The sequence below is a fragment of the Solanum verrucosum genome, unplaced genomic scaffold, assembly GCF_900185275.1.
Source record: "Solanum verrucosum unplaced genomic scaffold, falcon-dt-bn FXZP01000603.1, whole genome shotgun sequence".
NCBI lineage: Eukaryota > Viridiplantae > Streptophyta > Magnoliopsida > Solanales > Solanaceae > Solanum > Solanum verrucosum.
In genome coordinates, this window is record NW_026020644.1 from 427853 (window position 1) to 444910 (window position 17058).

A 17058-nucleotide genomic window follows, 5' to 3' on the forward strand; every position below is an offset into this window, starting at 1 on the left:
AATTATAAACTAATTACTTCAAAAATATAGACTTTTATATAACTAAACTAATTAACCAAATATTTAAGTAGAACTAAAATCTTTTTGAGTCGATTTTCAAATATTTATAAAATATGCTAACTAATAATATAATATATATATATATATATATATATATATATATATATATATATGTGTGTGTGTGTGTGTATATACATATTATCTAAAAGTTCCCAAAAAATGACAAAATCACATAAAACTAACTTGAAAATATTTTGAATTTTATAAGGTCAATTGTTTCAAATCGTTCGGAGTTTAAGAAGCTCGATGATTAATTATTATCGGGAAGGGTCAAAATTGGGTGTCAACAAATGCTAATACTATATATCCCTATAACTACTAATCTTTGTGCTGAAGCAATAGCAATAGAAGAGGGATTGCCTATTGTGTGAGCTTTCAGTTGAAACAAAAACATTTTAGTAGCGACCTGAGCGCCGTGGCAACTTTCCATAGCTAAATATTATTTGTGACGACTTCTTAAGTTCGCCACTAAAATCTCCTATTGTGGCGATAATGATTGCCACTAGTAAATATTTATTCTACAAAAACAGTTCCAGAAACTTGAATATTTTGTAGGTCGCCACTAAAATCTCCTATGACTACTAAATCTGATATTTCATTAATTATCTAAGGCGCTAATACGCATCATAAAACAAGTACTCTGCACAAACGATATTTTGTGTCCTGTTCTCTTGATGCTAGCCAAAGGAATATTCAAAATTTGAAGTTTACGAATTCCTTCTGTGACCTCAAGATAGTATACACAATAATTAGGTTCACTAATATAATGTTCTTGTGTTTCTAGGGGCATAATACACATTATTTTTGTACTCTGAAAACTTCGAATCCTTGAGGTGGCTTTTACCTTAGCTAATTTTATAGTTCACTATATATCACTACCAAAAATAGGAAATTTATGGCGGACAAATATATTCTTTAGCTAAATAGAAAAACTCATCCCTAATTCTATCTAGCTACGAATTATCAAAAATAAAAATATTGTTAGTTACGAGCAATTTAGTGATCACGAGTCATCTAGATTTTTGTAGTGTATTCATTTGCATTGAAATCTCTTATTGACTGTTGAATGTGATATTTCAATATGCATCAAAGCTTAATATGCATTTAAAAAAAAAAATCTAAAAATTTGCGGTTGTCACGTCATTAAATAGGTACCGAAAATAATGTTTTGGAGGAAATCAGGACTATTTAATCTTTCTACTTCACACATTCATCTGCAATTTCATGAACAAGTCAAAATTGAGAGAAATAAGCCTTTTGTTATATTATATGGAGACCCTAAAAATGTCCCAAATATTATATTTCATGGAACTGCTAAACAATATACTATTGTTGAAAGTGCCACTGTCATTGTTGAATCTGAATACTTCAGTGCTGTTAATATCAACTTTGTGGCACGCATTCCTTATTTTTTTTTAAAGAAAATAAAAGTAAGCTTTCTTTAATAAATTAATTTTTTATATGAAATTGATACGCATCAATATAGTATCATAGCAGATAAAGCCCTAAGTTCAAGTTGTTGTAGCCTATTATCAAAAATATGAATCAGTTTCATACTTGCATGAGGGGAGCATGCTAAAGATATAATTAAAAAATAGTTAATAAGCGTCCTAGGTAAACAAAAAAAAAGTTATGTACCCCATAGACCAATGTCATAGTCATAGATATACCCCCAAGTGGTAGGGAAAAAAAAATCGATAATTCATTGAACTTGGAAATAATACATTAAAAGAATTCGTTAGGTCTTTCCGAGATCAATGTTTCAAGTGGTGGAACCACATTAATTGAGGGTGTTTACTGACATCTTTTCGTCGAAAAATTACATTGTATAAGCTAGCTAGAATAAAATAATATTTTATGTAAATATATTACATATTGACACTCCTGACTTCTACACAATTTTTCTTCTTTTTTATTTTTACATGTTGTCACGACCCAGACCGTCGTGATTGGCAACCACCCACACTAACCCTCCGGTGGGAGAACCATTACTACAACTCAACTAAGCAACTTAACGAAGAACTAGACATTTAAGAAATACGGAAGCAAGTTTAAATGACAATATAATTAATACGGAGTCTCCATAAACTCCGGAAGTTCAACTAACAACTAATAACTAATGCGGAAATACCCCTAGAACCTGAAAGTCATTCTACCAAAACTCTACTAATGACAAGTCTAAGAACAAGGGGTACAACCTCGAAACTGTAACATCTCGCAATTAGAAAGAACTAGAAGGAAGTTTAAAATCTGGAAATAGTTATTTTTGGAAAGTGTAAGGAAATCTGGAAAATTTTAAGCAGGTTAAGGTGAGTTTTTGGTCAACTTCAAACGACCAGAACTCCTAGCTCAGGATGAGTTAGGTGTAGTTTCAGATATGGTTGGAAAGATCTTGGAATGATCTTTCCAACGCCGCTAAGTTTACGCGATTTCGAGTTTGTATGAGTGAGTTATATCTTTTGGAAGTTAGGCTGTTGGAATAAGGAAATGTCTAATTCGGATTTTAGAAGGGAGATTTAGTCTTTTCCTTACCTAATTACTCTAATTCATTTTAGGAGATTAATTGGGGTAAAACCAGACTTTATTCAGTTTAGAAAAATTAGAATTTACGCTAGGGATTGGAGAGGAGAAGAAAGAAGAGAAAAGAGGAGAGAAATCAAGAAATCGCCAAGAACGTTTAGGCCTTGCGAGTGGAATTCGTCGGGGGTGATCCCTACAAGGTATGAGAGATCACATAGTGTTGGGTTAGTTCACCCACACGCCAATCTTGTTTCAATACAACGAATTTAGGTTATTTGAATGCAAAGAAAGTGAGTTCTTGAAGAACATTGTTGAAAATTCGTTGAGTTCTTGATGGTTATGTTGTTGAAGTCTCTTGTTGATTTGATTCGTGTTTTTGGGTGAATTTTTGAGTTAAATCTGTTGTATGTTGAGGGTAATATGATCCTAAGTGTTTGGGGAAGGAACCATTGAAGTTTAGAGGGTTTAGAGTTGAAAAACGGAGAAAAACAATCGTCAAAAACCTGGGGAAGGGGGTGGGGCGTCGCGCCAGCTAGCGCGCCTCAAAAGGGGCTCTGAAGTTCACCCCTTGGGGTGACTTGCCAGCCAGCGCGCCCCAGATGGTCCTCTGAAGTTTGAGGGCTGGCTCCGCGCGCCTCTCAGAGCCCAGGGACACCAGTTCTCCCCATTCTTCCCTCACCTTTTCGTACTAGTTCCTAAGTGATGTACCTATGTTTCCTAGTTGATTCTAACACTCTAAGGTACATCTAAACATCATGAAATCATCCATAAACATGAGATAATGAACCTTGAATCCATAATCCAATTCGAGGAAAGTTAAGATCAAAGTCATAAAAGCTAAGAATCAAAGTCTAGAAGTTAAGAAGCAAGTCAAATAAAAGTTTCTTAAAGTTTTCAAGAGTCTTTAACAAACGTTTTACCTTCGTTTTAAGGCTCAAGTTTTAAGTTAAGCAAAGAGTAAACTTGAAGTTCATTTCTTCAAAAGCATATGGGGACTAAGTATTCCCAAAGAGATTTAAAATGTTTTCACATTTAAATAAGAATGGAAACTGAGATTTCCAAAGAGCCTCGGGCTAGTTTTTAGAAAAAAGTAATCACATTCTAAATGAAGCAAAAGGGGAAACTTTGATTTCCAAGATAGCCTTTGAGCTAAGTTTTTGAGCACTAATCTCAAATCATAGAAGAAGTATGTTTTTAAAACATAAGAGCCAGCATATTTTGGGAGTAGTATTGAGCACCAAATTATGGACGAGCATGAGTTTAGATAACTCACGTCACCATAGAACCATGTAGGCACCATGGGTAGAAAAGGGTCATACTTTTTAGATGAATCCTTTTCGCAATAGACTAGTGGATCCATTAGGCAGTTCAGGTTCTATACCTTTGGCCGGGTATAGGATGCGCTGGCAGCATGAGGTAGATCGCTGTATCATCACTATAACTCTTATGTGATGGTTGTCAGTTAGAGAAACTCCCACATAAGTTATTGTATTTTTATATACATCAGTTTAATATATTTTTACATACATTTCAGAGTTGTTGTATCCTTGTATATACACAGAGTTGACATCATGTTTTTAAACAACTTTTCTTTATATTGCATTTGTTTTAAACTGCTTTATATTGAAATGAGTTCAGTAAGTATTCATGAGTTGAGAAGAGCCATAGTAAGTGTTTCTTTCAGATTCCCTTTCAAGCCTATGTTTGTTAGCAATCCAACTCGCATACTCGTACATTCAATGTACTGATGCCAGTTGGCCTGCATCTTATTATGATGCAGACATAGGGTAAATATGATCGGTATCCGGCGCATCGTTAATCCAGTGAGCAGTTCAGAGTATGTTGGTGAGCTTCTTTGCATTCCAGAGGACTCATTTTTATTGCTTTCTAGTTAGTTCATTAGGATGTTTGTGGGGGTTGTCCCAACATCCATCTAAGTTGTTTTAGAGGCTTCATAGATAGTCAAATGTTAGTCTTCTGAGTCTTTTCATTTTCATTTCTTATTGTTAAGACTTGGGTTGCCACTTTTGGCCAAGTTCAATGTTTAATCTTTAAACCATTCTCAGTTATTTTATTATTCAGTTCAGTTAAGTTCATTTATCATTATAGATATGAATATTGTCTTCCGCTGAGTTAAGTAAGCCAGGCCAAGGGTTCGCTTGGGGCCAGCAATAGTCTTTGAGTGCAGTCCCGCCCAGGGTGTAGGCTCGGGGCGTAACAGAAACTAAACAAACACCTTAAACAAATAGTCTGAGTCCGAAAAGAGTGGACTTAAACAAGAGAGATCCATGGCAGCCTGAAAGAACTGGCTCGCCCTTGAATCCGGTCACGCTCAATAGTTACCTTAAACATATACAATATTAGTCAACTATTACGAACAACAAACAGTTTCATGATTCTCACATATCACAGTTATATCAATTTAGAGCAACACACCGTCTTCCAATATCAATCATCATTAGATATGAACAAAATCATCACAGATAGATACACAACACAATTTAATGGTCCTCTCACATAACCCAATTCAATGGTCCTCTTATGGAACCCACACCCAAATTGTTAGTGTACCGATTCTTGGTACCCGATCCAATGTTTATGCTGGAACATGGCAACCGATCCCATAATTATGCCGGAACGTGGCAACCGATCCCATATTTATGCCGGAACGTGGCAACCGATCCAAGTTAGTGTGTCAGAACGTAACACCCGATCCATTTAACAAACCACAATAACAATCACAATGTATATTCTCACAATCATACAACAAAAGGTGATTCATTGCATACAGTTATTCAATTATCCTTATTTACAATTAGGGTGATCAATAATGTAACATTCGCATACATACATACATTATAATGAGCAATTACAAACATATGTCACACCAACATGAAATCACCACCATCACCTACCTCGAACCCAAGCTTGAATCCCCTAAGACATTTGAATCTTCCCGTTTGTTTGTGGTCTAAAAACATACAATTAACGCAAGGATAAAAAAACGAGGCCTAATTACCCGGATCATAATCAATAATATCAACCCTATGTCAAACCTTGATCCCCATACCCAGATTAGGACTTTTTCCACCATTAACTTTAGATCAAAACCTTTCTCCAATGATAATTACCCAAGAAACTACATTCTACGAATCGAAAAATGGATTTGGGGAGTTAAAACCTTTCCTTTAGCCTAAAAAATGGTGAAAAATGGTCAAGAACTCGTATGGGGTTGTTCCTTAGCTCTCAAAGTCAAAAAGTGCAGAATAAAGACGTTTTGGGGTTTATTTACGACTTTAAGTCGCGTCGGACCTGCCACAACGGTCCTCACCCCGCTACAACGTCCCCGCCCTGGCGACAGAAATCTTGCCCCAGCGGCTTTCACAGAACCAGTGAGCTATTTTAATAATTCCAAGACCCCCATTTCACTACACACCTTTAACCAACGACGCTCAGAAAATACCGTTCACGCTAAAATCGATTTCGGGAGTTCTACTCACCCGAATTCAATTTTGTAAGGTCATACAAATTCCTTAACGACTAATCTAACCACTCATGTAATCAAAATCATAAATAAGTCACCCAATTGTTACCAGATTTCCCTACACCATAACGACTTTGATTTCGTCCAAATCTAGACTAGGTTGGGAAATCCAAAGTTACTACTCAAAAGTTTTCTGGCCCCAATTCTTTCCCCCATTGGCTTTTTCTATAATGACGGAAACGGGTCGTTACACATGCCTTAGTCGATATTTTGAATTCGCCACTGAATGTCTCTAGCTAGTTTTTTTGTTATAATTATTATCATAGAAATGGACTTATGGAGATTTTATTCAATATAATATTATCGATTTCATTACAGACTTGCATACATATATGGAAATAAAAATAATTAGTTTCCAAACTTTTATTTTTGTTTATCAATATCCATCGACTTAGGCTTTTATTCCTAGTACGTATATAATACTAATATTATTATTATTATTATTAATAATAATAATAATAATAATAATAATAATAATAATAATAATAATAATAATAATAATAATAATAAGAATAATATTTATGTATCACTTGAGATTGTGAGTCCAATATCTTTAGTGACATTGAGGCATAATTCCATATATGTGTGTGGATCTGGCACATTTGCATTCTTCTTTTCATAATTCATGATCCAAGTAACTAAGTTATTTTCACCCTTTATCTCAACCTGAATAGTGACGTAAAATGATTTATAATACTCCAACAAATCACCTTGAATTATCTTTTTTTTAATCAACTTTTTTTCGTCATCTATTTCTTCAATTACTTCCTTTACAACAATCTCTTTTCCACCTGCAAACAAATATAGTAAATATTGCATACTACTGATTTTGCTTTTTAAATGATCAAGTGAAATGAATTGAATCTGAATGGATTAAAAACGATTTGAATTAATAAAAATGTTGGATCAAATTAATGAACGGATAAGTTTGAGCTAGATGTCTAAAAAAATTTCGAGGTAATGATCTCCAATAGCTTACCTACAATTTGAACAAGAAAAATGAGCCTACAAAACTAAATATTGAAACCAAATATACTCCCTCCGTTTAAAAAAGAATGCCCTCCTTTCCTTTCTAGTTTGTTTAAAAAAAAATGATCTCTTTCTTTTTTTGGTAACATTTTAATTTCAGCTTTCCACGTGGCATGTTTAAGGCCACAAGATTAAAGGACAATTTTGTACATTTGACTTAACTTTAATTTAGGACCACAAGATTCAAAAGTCTTCTTATTTACTTAAACTCTGTGTCAAGTCAAACCAGGTCATTCTTTGTGAAATGGAGGAATACGGATTTACCATGGGTAAATTTCCAAGACTTAACAGAGCCAATATTTCCTAATTCACCTTCATGAATATCCATATTTTGTATCTTATCAGAGCATATACAGAGGATATTGTCAACCCCGAGCCTACATCCGGGATGTGGCCGGCACTTGAAGACCATTGCTGGCCTCAAGCAGACCCTTGGCCTGGCTTACTAACTCAGCGGAAGACTTAACTCATCACATAAACATTTACGAAGTAACTAGAATGTCAGAAAGAAACATTCAACTGAAATAACTAACTGACTGTCTGTCTATGAAGCCTCTAAAACAACTGAGATGGATGTTGGGACAAACCCCACAACATCCTAATGAACTAAACTAGAAAGTAATGAAAATGGATCTTCCGAAATGCAATGAGGCTCACCGACTGACTCTGAACTGCTCACTGGATCAAGGGTGCGCTGGAATGCCGATCCTAGTTACCTGTGTCTGCATCATCAGTTGTCCCGCCCCGAGCCTACACCCTGGGAGGGACCAGCACCCGGAGACCATTGCTGGCCCCAAGCGAACTCTTGGTTTGGCTTTCTTAACTCAGCGGAAACCTAACCCAACAGAATAACTCAATGCAAATGCAAGGTTACAAAACAACTTAACTGATAAAATCTGGCCAAAAAGGCAACTCGAGTCTCAAAATAGAATATTTACATATATACATAGATGAGAGACTCAAAACTATCTGACTGACTGACTTGTCTATGAAGCCTCTAAAATACTGAGATGGACGTTGGGACAGACCCCGCAACATCCTAATAAGGCAAAACTAAGAGAACAAAATAACCGAGTCCTCCGAAATGCAAAAAGGCTCACCACTGACTCTGGAGTGCTTAGCTGGTTCAACGGCGTGCTGGATGCTGATCCTGGGTACCTGTGTCTGCATCATAATTAGATGCAGGTTAACTGGCATCAATACATGGAATGTACGAGTATGCGAGCTGGAAAACTAAGCAACATAGGCCAGAAGGAAAAATCTGGAAGAAACTGAAAAGCTTACCTGGCTCAACTCAACTCAACCTGACTGGCTTCTTTCAATATAAGGCAATTTAAAACAAGTGCGATATAAAGAAAGACTGTTTAAAACCTTCTATAAACTCTGTGTGTATACAAAGATACAATAAGCCTGAGATGTATATAGAAATACAAATGAACTGATGTATATAAAAATACAATAACTTCTGTGTATGAAAATACAATAACTGTTGTGGGAGTTTCTCTAAGCGACAACCATCACTTAGAGCTATAGTGATGATACATCGATTGACCTCACGCTGCCAGAGCATCTTATACCCGGCCAAAGTTATAAGACCTGAACTGCCTAATGTATCCACTAGTCTATCTGGAAAAGGATTCATCTAAAAAGTATGATCCTTTTCTACCCATGGTGGCTAACATGGTTCTATGGGGGCTATGGGTTCTTTGAACGCTCCCCCAATTCGGTGCTCGATACTACTCCCAAAAAGTACTGGCTCTTATGTTTTTAAAACATATGTCTTCCTGCTGATTTGAGAATATTACTCAAAAACTAGCCCCAAGGCTCTTTGGAAATCTCAGTTTCCAACCTTGTTTAAATGTAAAAACATTTCTTTAAAACTTCTTTGGGAATACTTAGTTCCTTAATAACTTTTGAGAAAATAACTCAACTTTATACTCTTGACTAAACTTGAAACTTGAGACTCTTCACTTGGCTTGAAACTTTATACTATTTACTCGACTTGAGACTTGAACCTTAAAAACGAAGTGAAAACGTTCGATAAAGGCTCTTGAACAACTTTGAAAACTTGCATTGACTTACTTAACTTCTAAGATTAACTCTCCTTGAATTGGATTTTGAATTCAAGGTGTTTGATCACATGTTATGGAGGGATTCTTGATGTTTAGACGTACTTTGGAGTGTCGGAAACAACTAGGAAACATAGGTATAATACCAAGAAACATGCATGAGAAAGTATGAAAAGAAAGGGGAAACTTGGCATCCTTGGCGCTCTGCAAGGCGCGGAGCGCCAAGCCTTGAAGCTCAGAAGGGGCCTGCTGGAGCTCTGAGAGACGTGCCACACCAAGGGTAAAACCTCAGAACCCCTGTTGGGGCGCGCTGGCTGGCGCGACGCCCCAACCTTTTCCCCCAAAAATCCGACTCTTCTCCTTCATTTTTCCAACTCTAAACCTCCTTAACTTCAATGGATTCATCCCCAAACACTTAGAATCATAAACCCATCAACATAAATAGATTTCAACTCATAAACACAACCGGAAACATGTCCCAAATCAACAAGAACTTCAACAACACAATTAACAACATCAACAACAACCAACAACTTCAACAGCACAACCAATTTTTTCTCAATAATAAAAATGAGTTGGCGTGTGGGGGAAAGAACCAACCAACACTATGAACTCATATACCTAGTAGGGATCACCCCCGACGATATCCACGACGATCTTTGACGGAAACTTGCTTGATCTTCTCTTTTTTCTCTTATTCTCCTCTTCTTCTCCTCTTCACTCAAAACCCTCACTCTCACTCTCACTCTTTTAAAATGAGACAAAACTGATCTAAAATCAGTCTAACACAACAATATAACCAAAAGAATTGGTTAGGGAAAAGACCAAAATGCCCTTAAAATTTCCGGACGGATTTCCCTGCCACTGCCCAACTTCCAAAAGGCACAACTCACTCATACGAACTCGGAATCGAGTAAAATCGCTGGTGTTGGAAAGATCGTCCCACAAGCTTCGCAAACATAACTGGAAGTACACCTAACTCATCCTGATATAGGAGTTATGATTGTTCAAAGTTGGCGCCAAAAAGTCATCTTTTTCCATACTTGGCCAAATTTCCAGATTCTGAAATTTTCCAAAAATGACTACTTCTAATTTCAAGCTTCTTCATAGTTTTTTCAAATTGTCGGATGTTACATCAATACATTGAATGTACGAGTATGCGAGTTGGAATGCTAAAACAACATAAGCTCGAAAGAGATTATGAAAGAAACACTTACCTTGGATCTTCTCAACTCTTGAATACTTAAATAAACTCATTTCATTATAAAGCAGTTTAAAACAAGTGTAATATAAAGAAAAACTATTGAAAACATGCTGTCAATTCATAATTATAATATCATAAAAATACCAACCATGCTCCCTCTCAAAGTCTACTTGTGCAATGCATGAATGAAGTCACATACCCTCATTCACACTAAGCAGAACCCCTTGAGGAACCATGCTACTACTGTTGTGGGAGTTTTTCTAACCAACAACCATCACTTAAGAACTATAGTAATGATACAACGCTTTACCTCACGCTGCTGAGGCCCACCTTATACCTTGCCGTGATATAGAAAGCTAACTCACTAAGTGGATCCATTAGTCTATGCGAAAAGGATTCATCTAAAAAGTATGACCCTTTTCTACCATGATTGGTACATGGTTTATGGAGACTTGAATTAATATGAACTCGCATCCCCATATCGGTGCTCAATACTACTCCCAAAAATACTTAGTTCTTTATGTTTGTAAAAACAAAACTCTTTCTTTGGTTTGAGATAATTACTCTAACCTTAGCTTAAAATGTAACATCCGACAATTTGAAATAACTTTGAAAAAGCTTGAAATTGGAAATAGCCATTTTTGGAAAAATGTGAAATTTCAAATCTTAAAAATTTGGCTAAGTATGGAAAATAATGAGTTTTTGGCCAACTTTGAACAGTTATAACTCCTAGCTCAGGATGATCTAGGTGTTGTTCCAGTTATGTTTGCAAAGTCCGTGGAATGATATTTCCAACGCCATAAAGTTTGCTCGTTTCCGAGTTTGTATGAGCGAGTTATGCCCTTTGAAAGTTGGGCTGTTGGCAGAAAATCTGTCCGGAAATTTGTAGGGGTATTTTGGTCTTTTCCCTAGCCTTTTCTTTTGGATGTATATTAGTGTGTTAGACTGATTTTGATCAGTTTTCCTCATTTTTAAAGAGTGAAAGTAAGGGTTTGAGAGTGAAGAAGAAAAGAAGAGGAGAGAAAGAAGAAAAAGAAGCAAGTTTTCGTCGAAGATCGTCGTGGATATCGTCGGGGGTGATCCCTATTAGGTATGTGAGTTCTTAGTGTGGATTGATCCTTTCCCCCACACGCCCAACTCATTTTATTATTTTGAGAAAATATTGGATAAGTTGTTGTAGTTGTTTGATTGTGTTTGTTGAAGTTGTTGGTTGTATTTGTTGAAGTTTGTGGTTGTGTTGGTTGAAGTTTGTGGTTGTGTTGTTGAAGTTTCTTGTTGGTTTGGTGTATGTTTCCGGTGGTGTTTTTGAGTTGAATCTATGGTATATTGAGGGTTTTAATGATTCTAAGTGATTTGGGGAAGAAACCATTCGATTTTAGGTGAAATAAGGTGAGAAAACGAGAAAATGAACTTGTTGAAACTTCTGGGTTTGGGGCCTGGCACGATTCGCCTGCCAGAGCACCCCAAACTCACCTCTGAAGTTTTAGGGCTGCCGCTCCGCGCCTTGCAGAGTGCCAAGGATGCCAAGACTTCTCTTTTATTCCTCACTCTCTCATGCATGTTCCTAGGTATTGTACCTATGTTCCCAAGTTGTTTCCAACACTCCAAGGTATGTTTAAACATCAAGAACTCATCCATATCATGTGATCAAACACCTTGAATTCATAATTTCAATTCAAGGAAAGTTATTTTCCAAGTCAAGTGAAGTTAAGGGGTGAGTCTATAAGTTCAAGAAGGGAGTCAAGCAAGTTTTAAAGTTAAGTCATGAGTCTTTATTGGATGTTTAACTTCATTATTTAAGGCTCAAGAGTTTCAAGTCAAGTAAAGAGTTGAGTCAAGTTTCAAGTTAAGTCAAGTAAGAGTTTCAAGTTGAGTCAAGAGCATAAAGTCGAGTTCATTTCTCGAAAGTTATTAGGGAATTATGTATTTCCCAAAGAGGTTTTTAAATGTTTTTACATTTGAGTAAGAAAGGAACATCGACTTCCAAGAGAGCCTTTGGGCTAAGTTTTGAGTAATTATCTCAAATAAAGAAAGATGTGTTTAAAACACTTATGAGCTAAGTATTTTTGGGAGTAGTCTTGAGCACCGAATTGGAGACACGAGTTCCTATAAACTCAACTCTCCATAAGAGCCATGTAGCCAACATGGGAGTTAACGGGTCATACTTTTTAGATGGATCCGTAAAGTTAAGCCAGTGGATCCACTTGGTAAAGTTAGCTTCCTATATCACGGCAAATGTATAGGATAGTCCTCGGGCAACGTGAGGTAAAATATTGTATCATTAGCTTCCTATATCACAACAAGGTATAGGATGGTCCTCGGGCAACGTGAGGTAAAACGTTGTATCATTAGCTTCCTATATCACGGCAAGGTATATGATGGTCCTCGGGCAACGTGAGGTAAAACGTTGTATCATTAGCTTCCTATATCACAGCAAGGTATATGATGGTCCTTGGGCAACGTGAGGTAAAACATTGTATCACCACTAGGGCTCATAGTGGTGATTGTCGATTAAAGAGTCTCCCACTAAAGTTATATTACTTTTATATAAGTAAAGTTGAGTTGTTATTGTTTTATCTTTAACAAAGCTAAGTTGTTTACACTGTTTCACAAGCTTTATATATTGCATGTGTCTTATTGCTTTATATATTGAGTTTAGTTATTCATTAGTTGGACAGAGCCAAGGTAAGAATTCCTTTGTACTCTTTTGAAGCTTGAGTTGTGGTTTAGTTTTCCAGCTCACATACTCGTACATTCAATGTACTGATGCCAGTTGGCCTGCATCTTATTATGATGCAGACACAGGTACCCAGGGCCAGCATCCGGTTCACCGTTGATCCAGTTGAGTACTTCAGAGTCAGTGGTGAGCCTCTTTGCATTCCGAAGGACTCAGTTATTTTGTTCTCTCAAGTTTTGTTTTATGAGGATGTCGTGGGGCCTGTCCCAACATCCCTCTCAGTATTTCAGAGGCTTCATAGACAGTCAGTCAGTTGGTTTGGAGTCTCTCATCTATGTATATACGTAAATATTCTATTTTGAGACTCGAGTTGCCTTTTTGGCCAGATGTTATTTTAAGCAGGTTGTTTTAAAAACTTTGCATTGCATTGAGTTATTCCGCTGAGTTAAGAAAGCCAGGCCAAGGGTTCACTTGGGGGCCAACGATGGTCTTCGAGTGCCAGTCACGTCCAGGGGTAGGGTCGGGGAGTGACATAAAAGCTATCGTGGAAATCATAGTTTCCTCTTTACTGAAAAACTAGCTCAAAGGCTCTTTTGAAATCTCAGTTTCCTTTCTTGTTTAAATGTGAAAACATTTACTCTTTGGGAATACATAGTCCCGATATAATCTTTTGAAGAAATGAACTCAACTCTTTACTCTTTACTCTTTAATCAACTTGAACTGCAAGTCTTAAAACAAAGTTAAAAGCATTTGCAAAAGACTTCTTGAAAAGACTTGAAGAATTTCCTAAACTTGGCTCTTAACTTTCCTTGAATTTGAATTTATGGATTCAAGGTTATGATTCATGTTTTTGGATGATTTCTAGATGTTTAGAAGTCATTTAGAGTAGTTAGAATCAATAGGAAGTGTTAATACACTTTACAAGGACTTAAATAGGCTAAACGACAAAAAATGGTGAAAAAGACGATTTAGGGGCATCCCAGGTGCATCGTGCCAGGCCCAACTTACTGGGGCTCAAATCTGGTGCACTGCTGGCGCGCCGCCCCAGCCTGCCTGGCGCTATGGCGGAGTGTCGCACCAGCCCCCCTTCAGGCAAAATTCTGACGAGCTATTGATCTCATTTTCTGATCCTAAATCGTTTTAATTCGATTTTTTTTTCTCAAATTCACTTTAGATTCATGTACCCAAATCATATACACAAAATCTAACCCAACAACTTAAAGAAACAACACTTAATCATCAAGAAACTCCTTAATCCCAACTCATGTTCAAGAACGAAATCAATTCAAGAACAACTATCAAGAACATCAAATTCTCAATCGTTTTAGGACGAAAATATGCTGAATTAAACATGCTTGGCACGTGGGTTAACTAATCCAACGCTATGTGATCTCACATACCTCTTAGGTATTAAACCCATGGCGAAAATCCGCAACAAGACGCAAGAATTTCGACGAACGCTTCATCCTCTCCTCTTTTCTCTTCTTCTTTTCTCTCAACTAAAACCCTATGTGTATTTTAGAATTAAAAAACTGAACCCAATAGGATTAGACCCTTAAAACCTTACTAAAAATGAAGTAAACCTGATTTGGTAAGGAAAAGACCACAATACCCCTTAATATTTTCGGCTCACTTTCCTTAACTGGACAACCTAACTTCAAAAGGCCATATCTCACTCATCCGACCTCGAAACTTAGCAAACTCGGCGGCGTTGGAATGATAATTCAAATTTCTTTCCTACGGTAATTGGTAGAACACCTAACTCTTCCTGAGCTAGGATTTATAGTCATTTGAAATCAACCCAAAACTTATACTTAGCTTAACTTGCAAAATTTTAGATTTTGCTATTTCCAATTTAGTTTTTTTTTCGAACTCAAGGTGCTATATCTAGTGAACTTAACAGTTAAGAAATTTTAATGCCTCTGTAAAATCTCACTCACTATGATGAATGGTTCGAGTCTTAGTTCAAAAAAATTTCTGGGGTGTTACAATATCTCTCCCTTGGGATCATTCGTCCTCGAATGACGGTTGGTCTGGGTATGGAATGGTTTACTCTTACTAAGATCTGTGTCTGATGGTCTGCTCTTACTATATTCAAGCTTAATCCAAATTCTTAAGTTCAGGTTCTATACCTCTCTATAGGGAATCTCATCCCAAGACCATTACTCCTTACCACCACATTCAAGCTTAATGTTTATGACTAAACCCGAATATTAATGTGATTGCTCGCTTACTATACTAACTTACAACTACTAGATACAAATTCAGAAGCACTCTTCCACTAGGACCTTATGACAAATAGTCAATCGTCACCTCTTAGTCTTCATACTTACAATTACTATCACCTTTGAATTCGCAACATAAGTACTATTCACTCATTCACTATATAACAATGCCTAATTAGTTCTATAACACTTTGAACCTTATGACCCTCTTAAACAAATCATAAGCCTAGCTTAGATCTATCACTTTATGTCACGTCCCGAGCCTACACCCTAGACGTGGCCGGTACTCGAAGACCATTGCTGGCCCCCAAGCGAACCCTTGACCTGACTTTCTTAACTCAGCGGAAACCTAACTCAACAAAATAACTCCATGCAATGTAAGGACATAAAACAAATTAACTGATAAAAATCTGGAAAAAAAGGCAACTCGAGTCCCAAAATGGAATATTATATATATATATATATACATAGATGAGAGACTTAAAACTAACTGACTGTCTATGAAGCCTCTGTAATACTGAGATGGATGTTGGGACAGACCCCACAACATCCTAATAAAACAAAACTAAGAGAACAAAACAACCGAGTCCTCCGGAAAGCAAGGAGGCTCACCCCTGACTCTGGAGTGCTCAACTGGATCAACGGCGTGCTGGATGCTGATCCTGAGTACCTGCATCTGCATCGTCAGTACATTGAATGTACGAGTATGCGAGCTGGAAAGCTAAACAACAACTTAGGCTTGAAAGGAGTACAAGTGAACACTTACCTTAGCTATGTTCGACTCATGAATAACTGAACTCAAATGTAAGGCAATAAGACACATGCAATACATAAAGCTTGTAAAACATTAAAACAACTTAGTTCATTAAGGACAAAGCAATAACAAACTCAACTTTACTTATATAAAAGTAATATAACTTTAGTGGAAGATTCTTTAACCGACAACCACCACTATGAGCCCTAGTGATGATACAACGTTTTACCTCACGTTGCCCAAGGACCATCCTATACCTTGCCGTGATATAGGACCTTACTTTACTTAGTGGATCCACTAGCTTAATCTTACGTGATCATCTAAAAAGAATGACCCGTCAAGTCCCATGTTGGCTCATGGTTCTTATGGAGAGTCGAGTTAATATGAACTCGTGTCCCCAACTCGGTGCTCAATACTACTCCTAAAAAAACTTTGGCTCATAAGTGTCTTTAAACACATCTTTCTTTAGTTGGGGTAATTACTCAAAACTTAGCCCAAAGGCTCTTTTGGAAAACATGGTTCCCCTCTTACTCAAATGTAAAAACATTTATAAACTTCTTTGGGAATACTTAGTTCCCTAATAGCTTTTGAGAAATGAACTCAACTTTAAACTCTTGACTTAACTTGAAACTCGAACCTTAAAACGAAGTTAGAATGTTCAATAAAGACTCTTGAACAACTTTGAAATCTTGCTTTGAATAACTTCTTAACTTTTAGACTTGACTTCTAACTTCACTTGACTTTGATCCGAACTCGCCTTGAATTGGATTGTGGATTCAAGGTATATGATCACATGTTTATGAATGAGTTCTTGACATTTAGACGTACCTTGGAGTGTTGGAAACAACTATGAAACATATGTACAATGCCAAGGAACATGCATGAAAAAGTGGGGAATGAAAGGGGAGACTTGGCGTCCTTGGCGCTATGCAAGGCGCGAGGCGCCAGAGCACAAATCTCAGAAGGACTGCTGGGG

The 17058-nt window shown here is 36.8% G+C and overlaps 2 protein-coding genes across 3 annotated transcripts in view; both read right to left on the reverse strand.

Moving 5' to 3' along the window:
* LOC125812075 (putative clathrin assembly protein At2g01600) overlaps positions 1-17058 on the reverse strand; it is a 272019-nt gene that overhangs the window by 101668 nt on the left and 153293 nt on the right. The window lies entirely within an intron of this gene.
* The window catches only part of LOC125812086 (kirola-like), a 108777-nt gene that overhangs the window by 65602 nt on the left and 26117 nt on the right, over positions 1-17058 (reverse strand). Inside the window, exon 3 of the mRNA XM_049491580.1 lies at positions 6778-6834. Within this exon, the coding sequence (XP_049347537.1) occupies positions 6778-6834 (57 nt within the window). The remainder of the gene's footprint in view (positions 1-6777; positions 6835-17058) is intronic.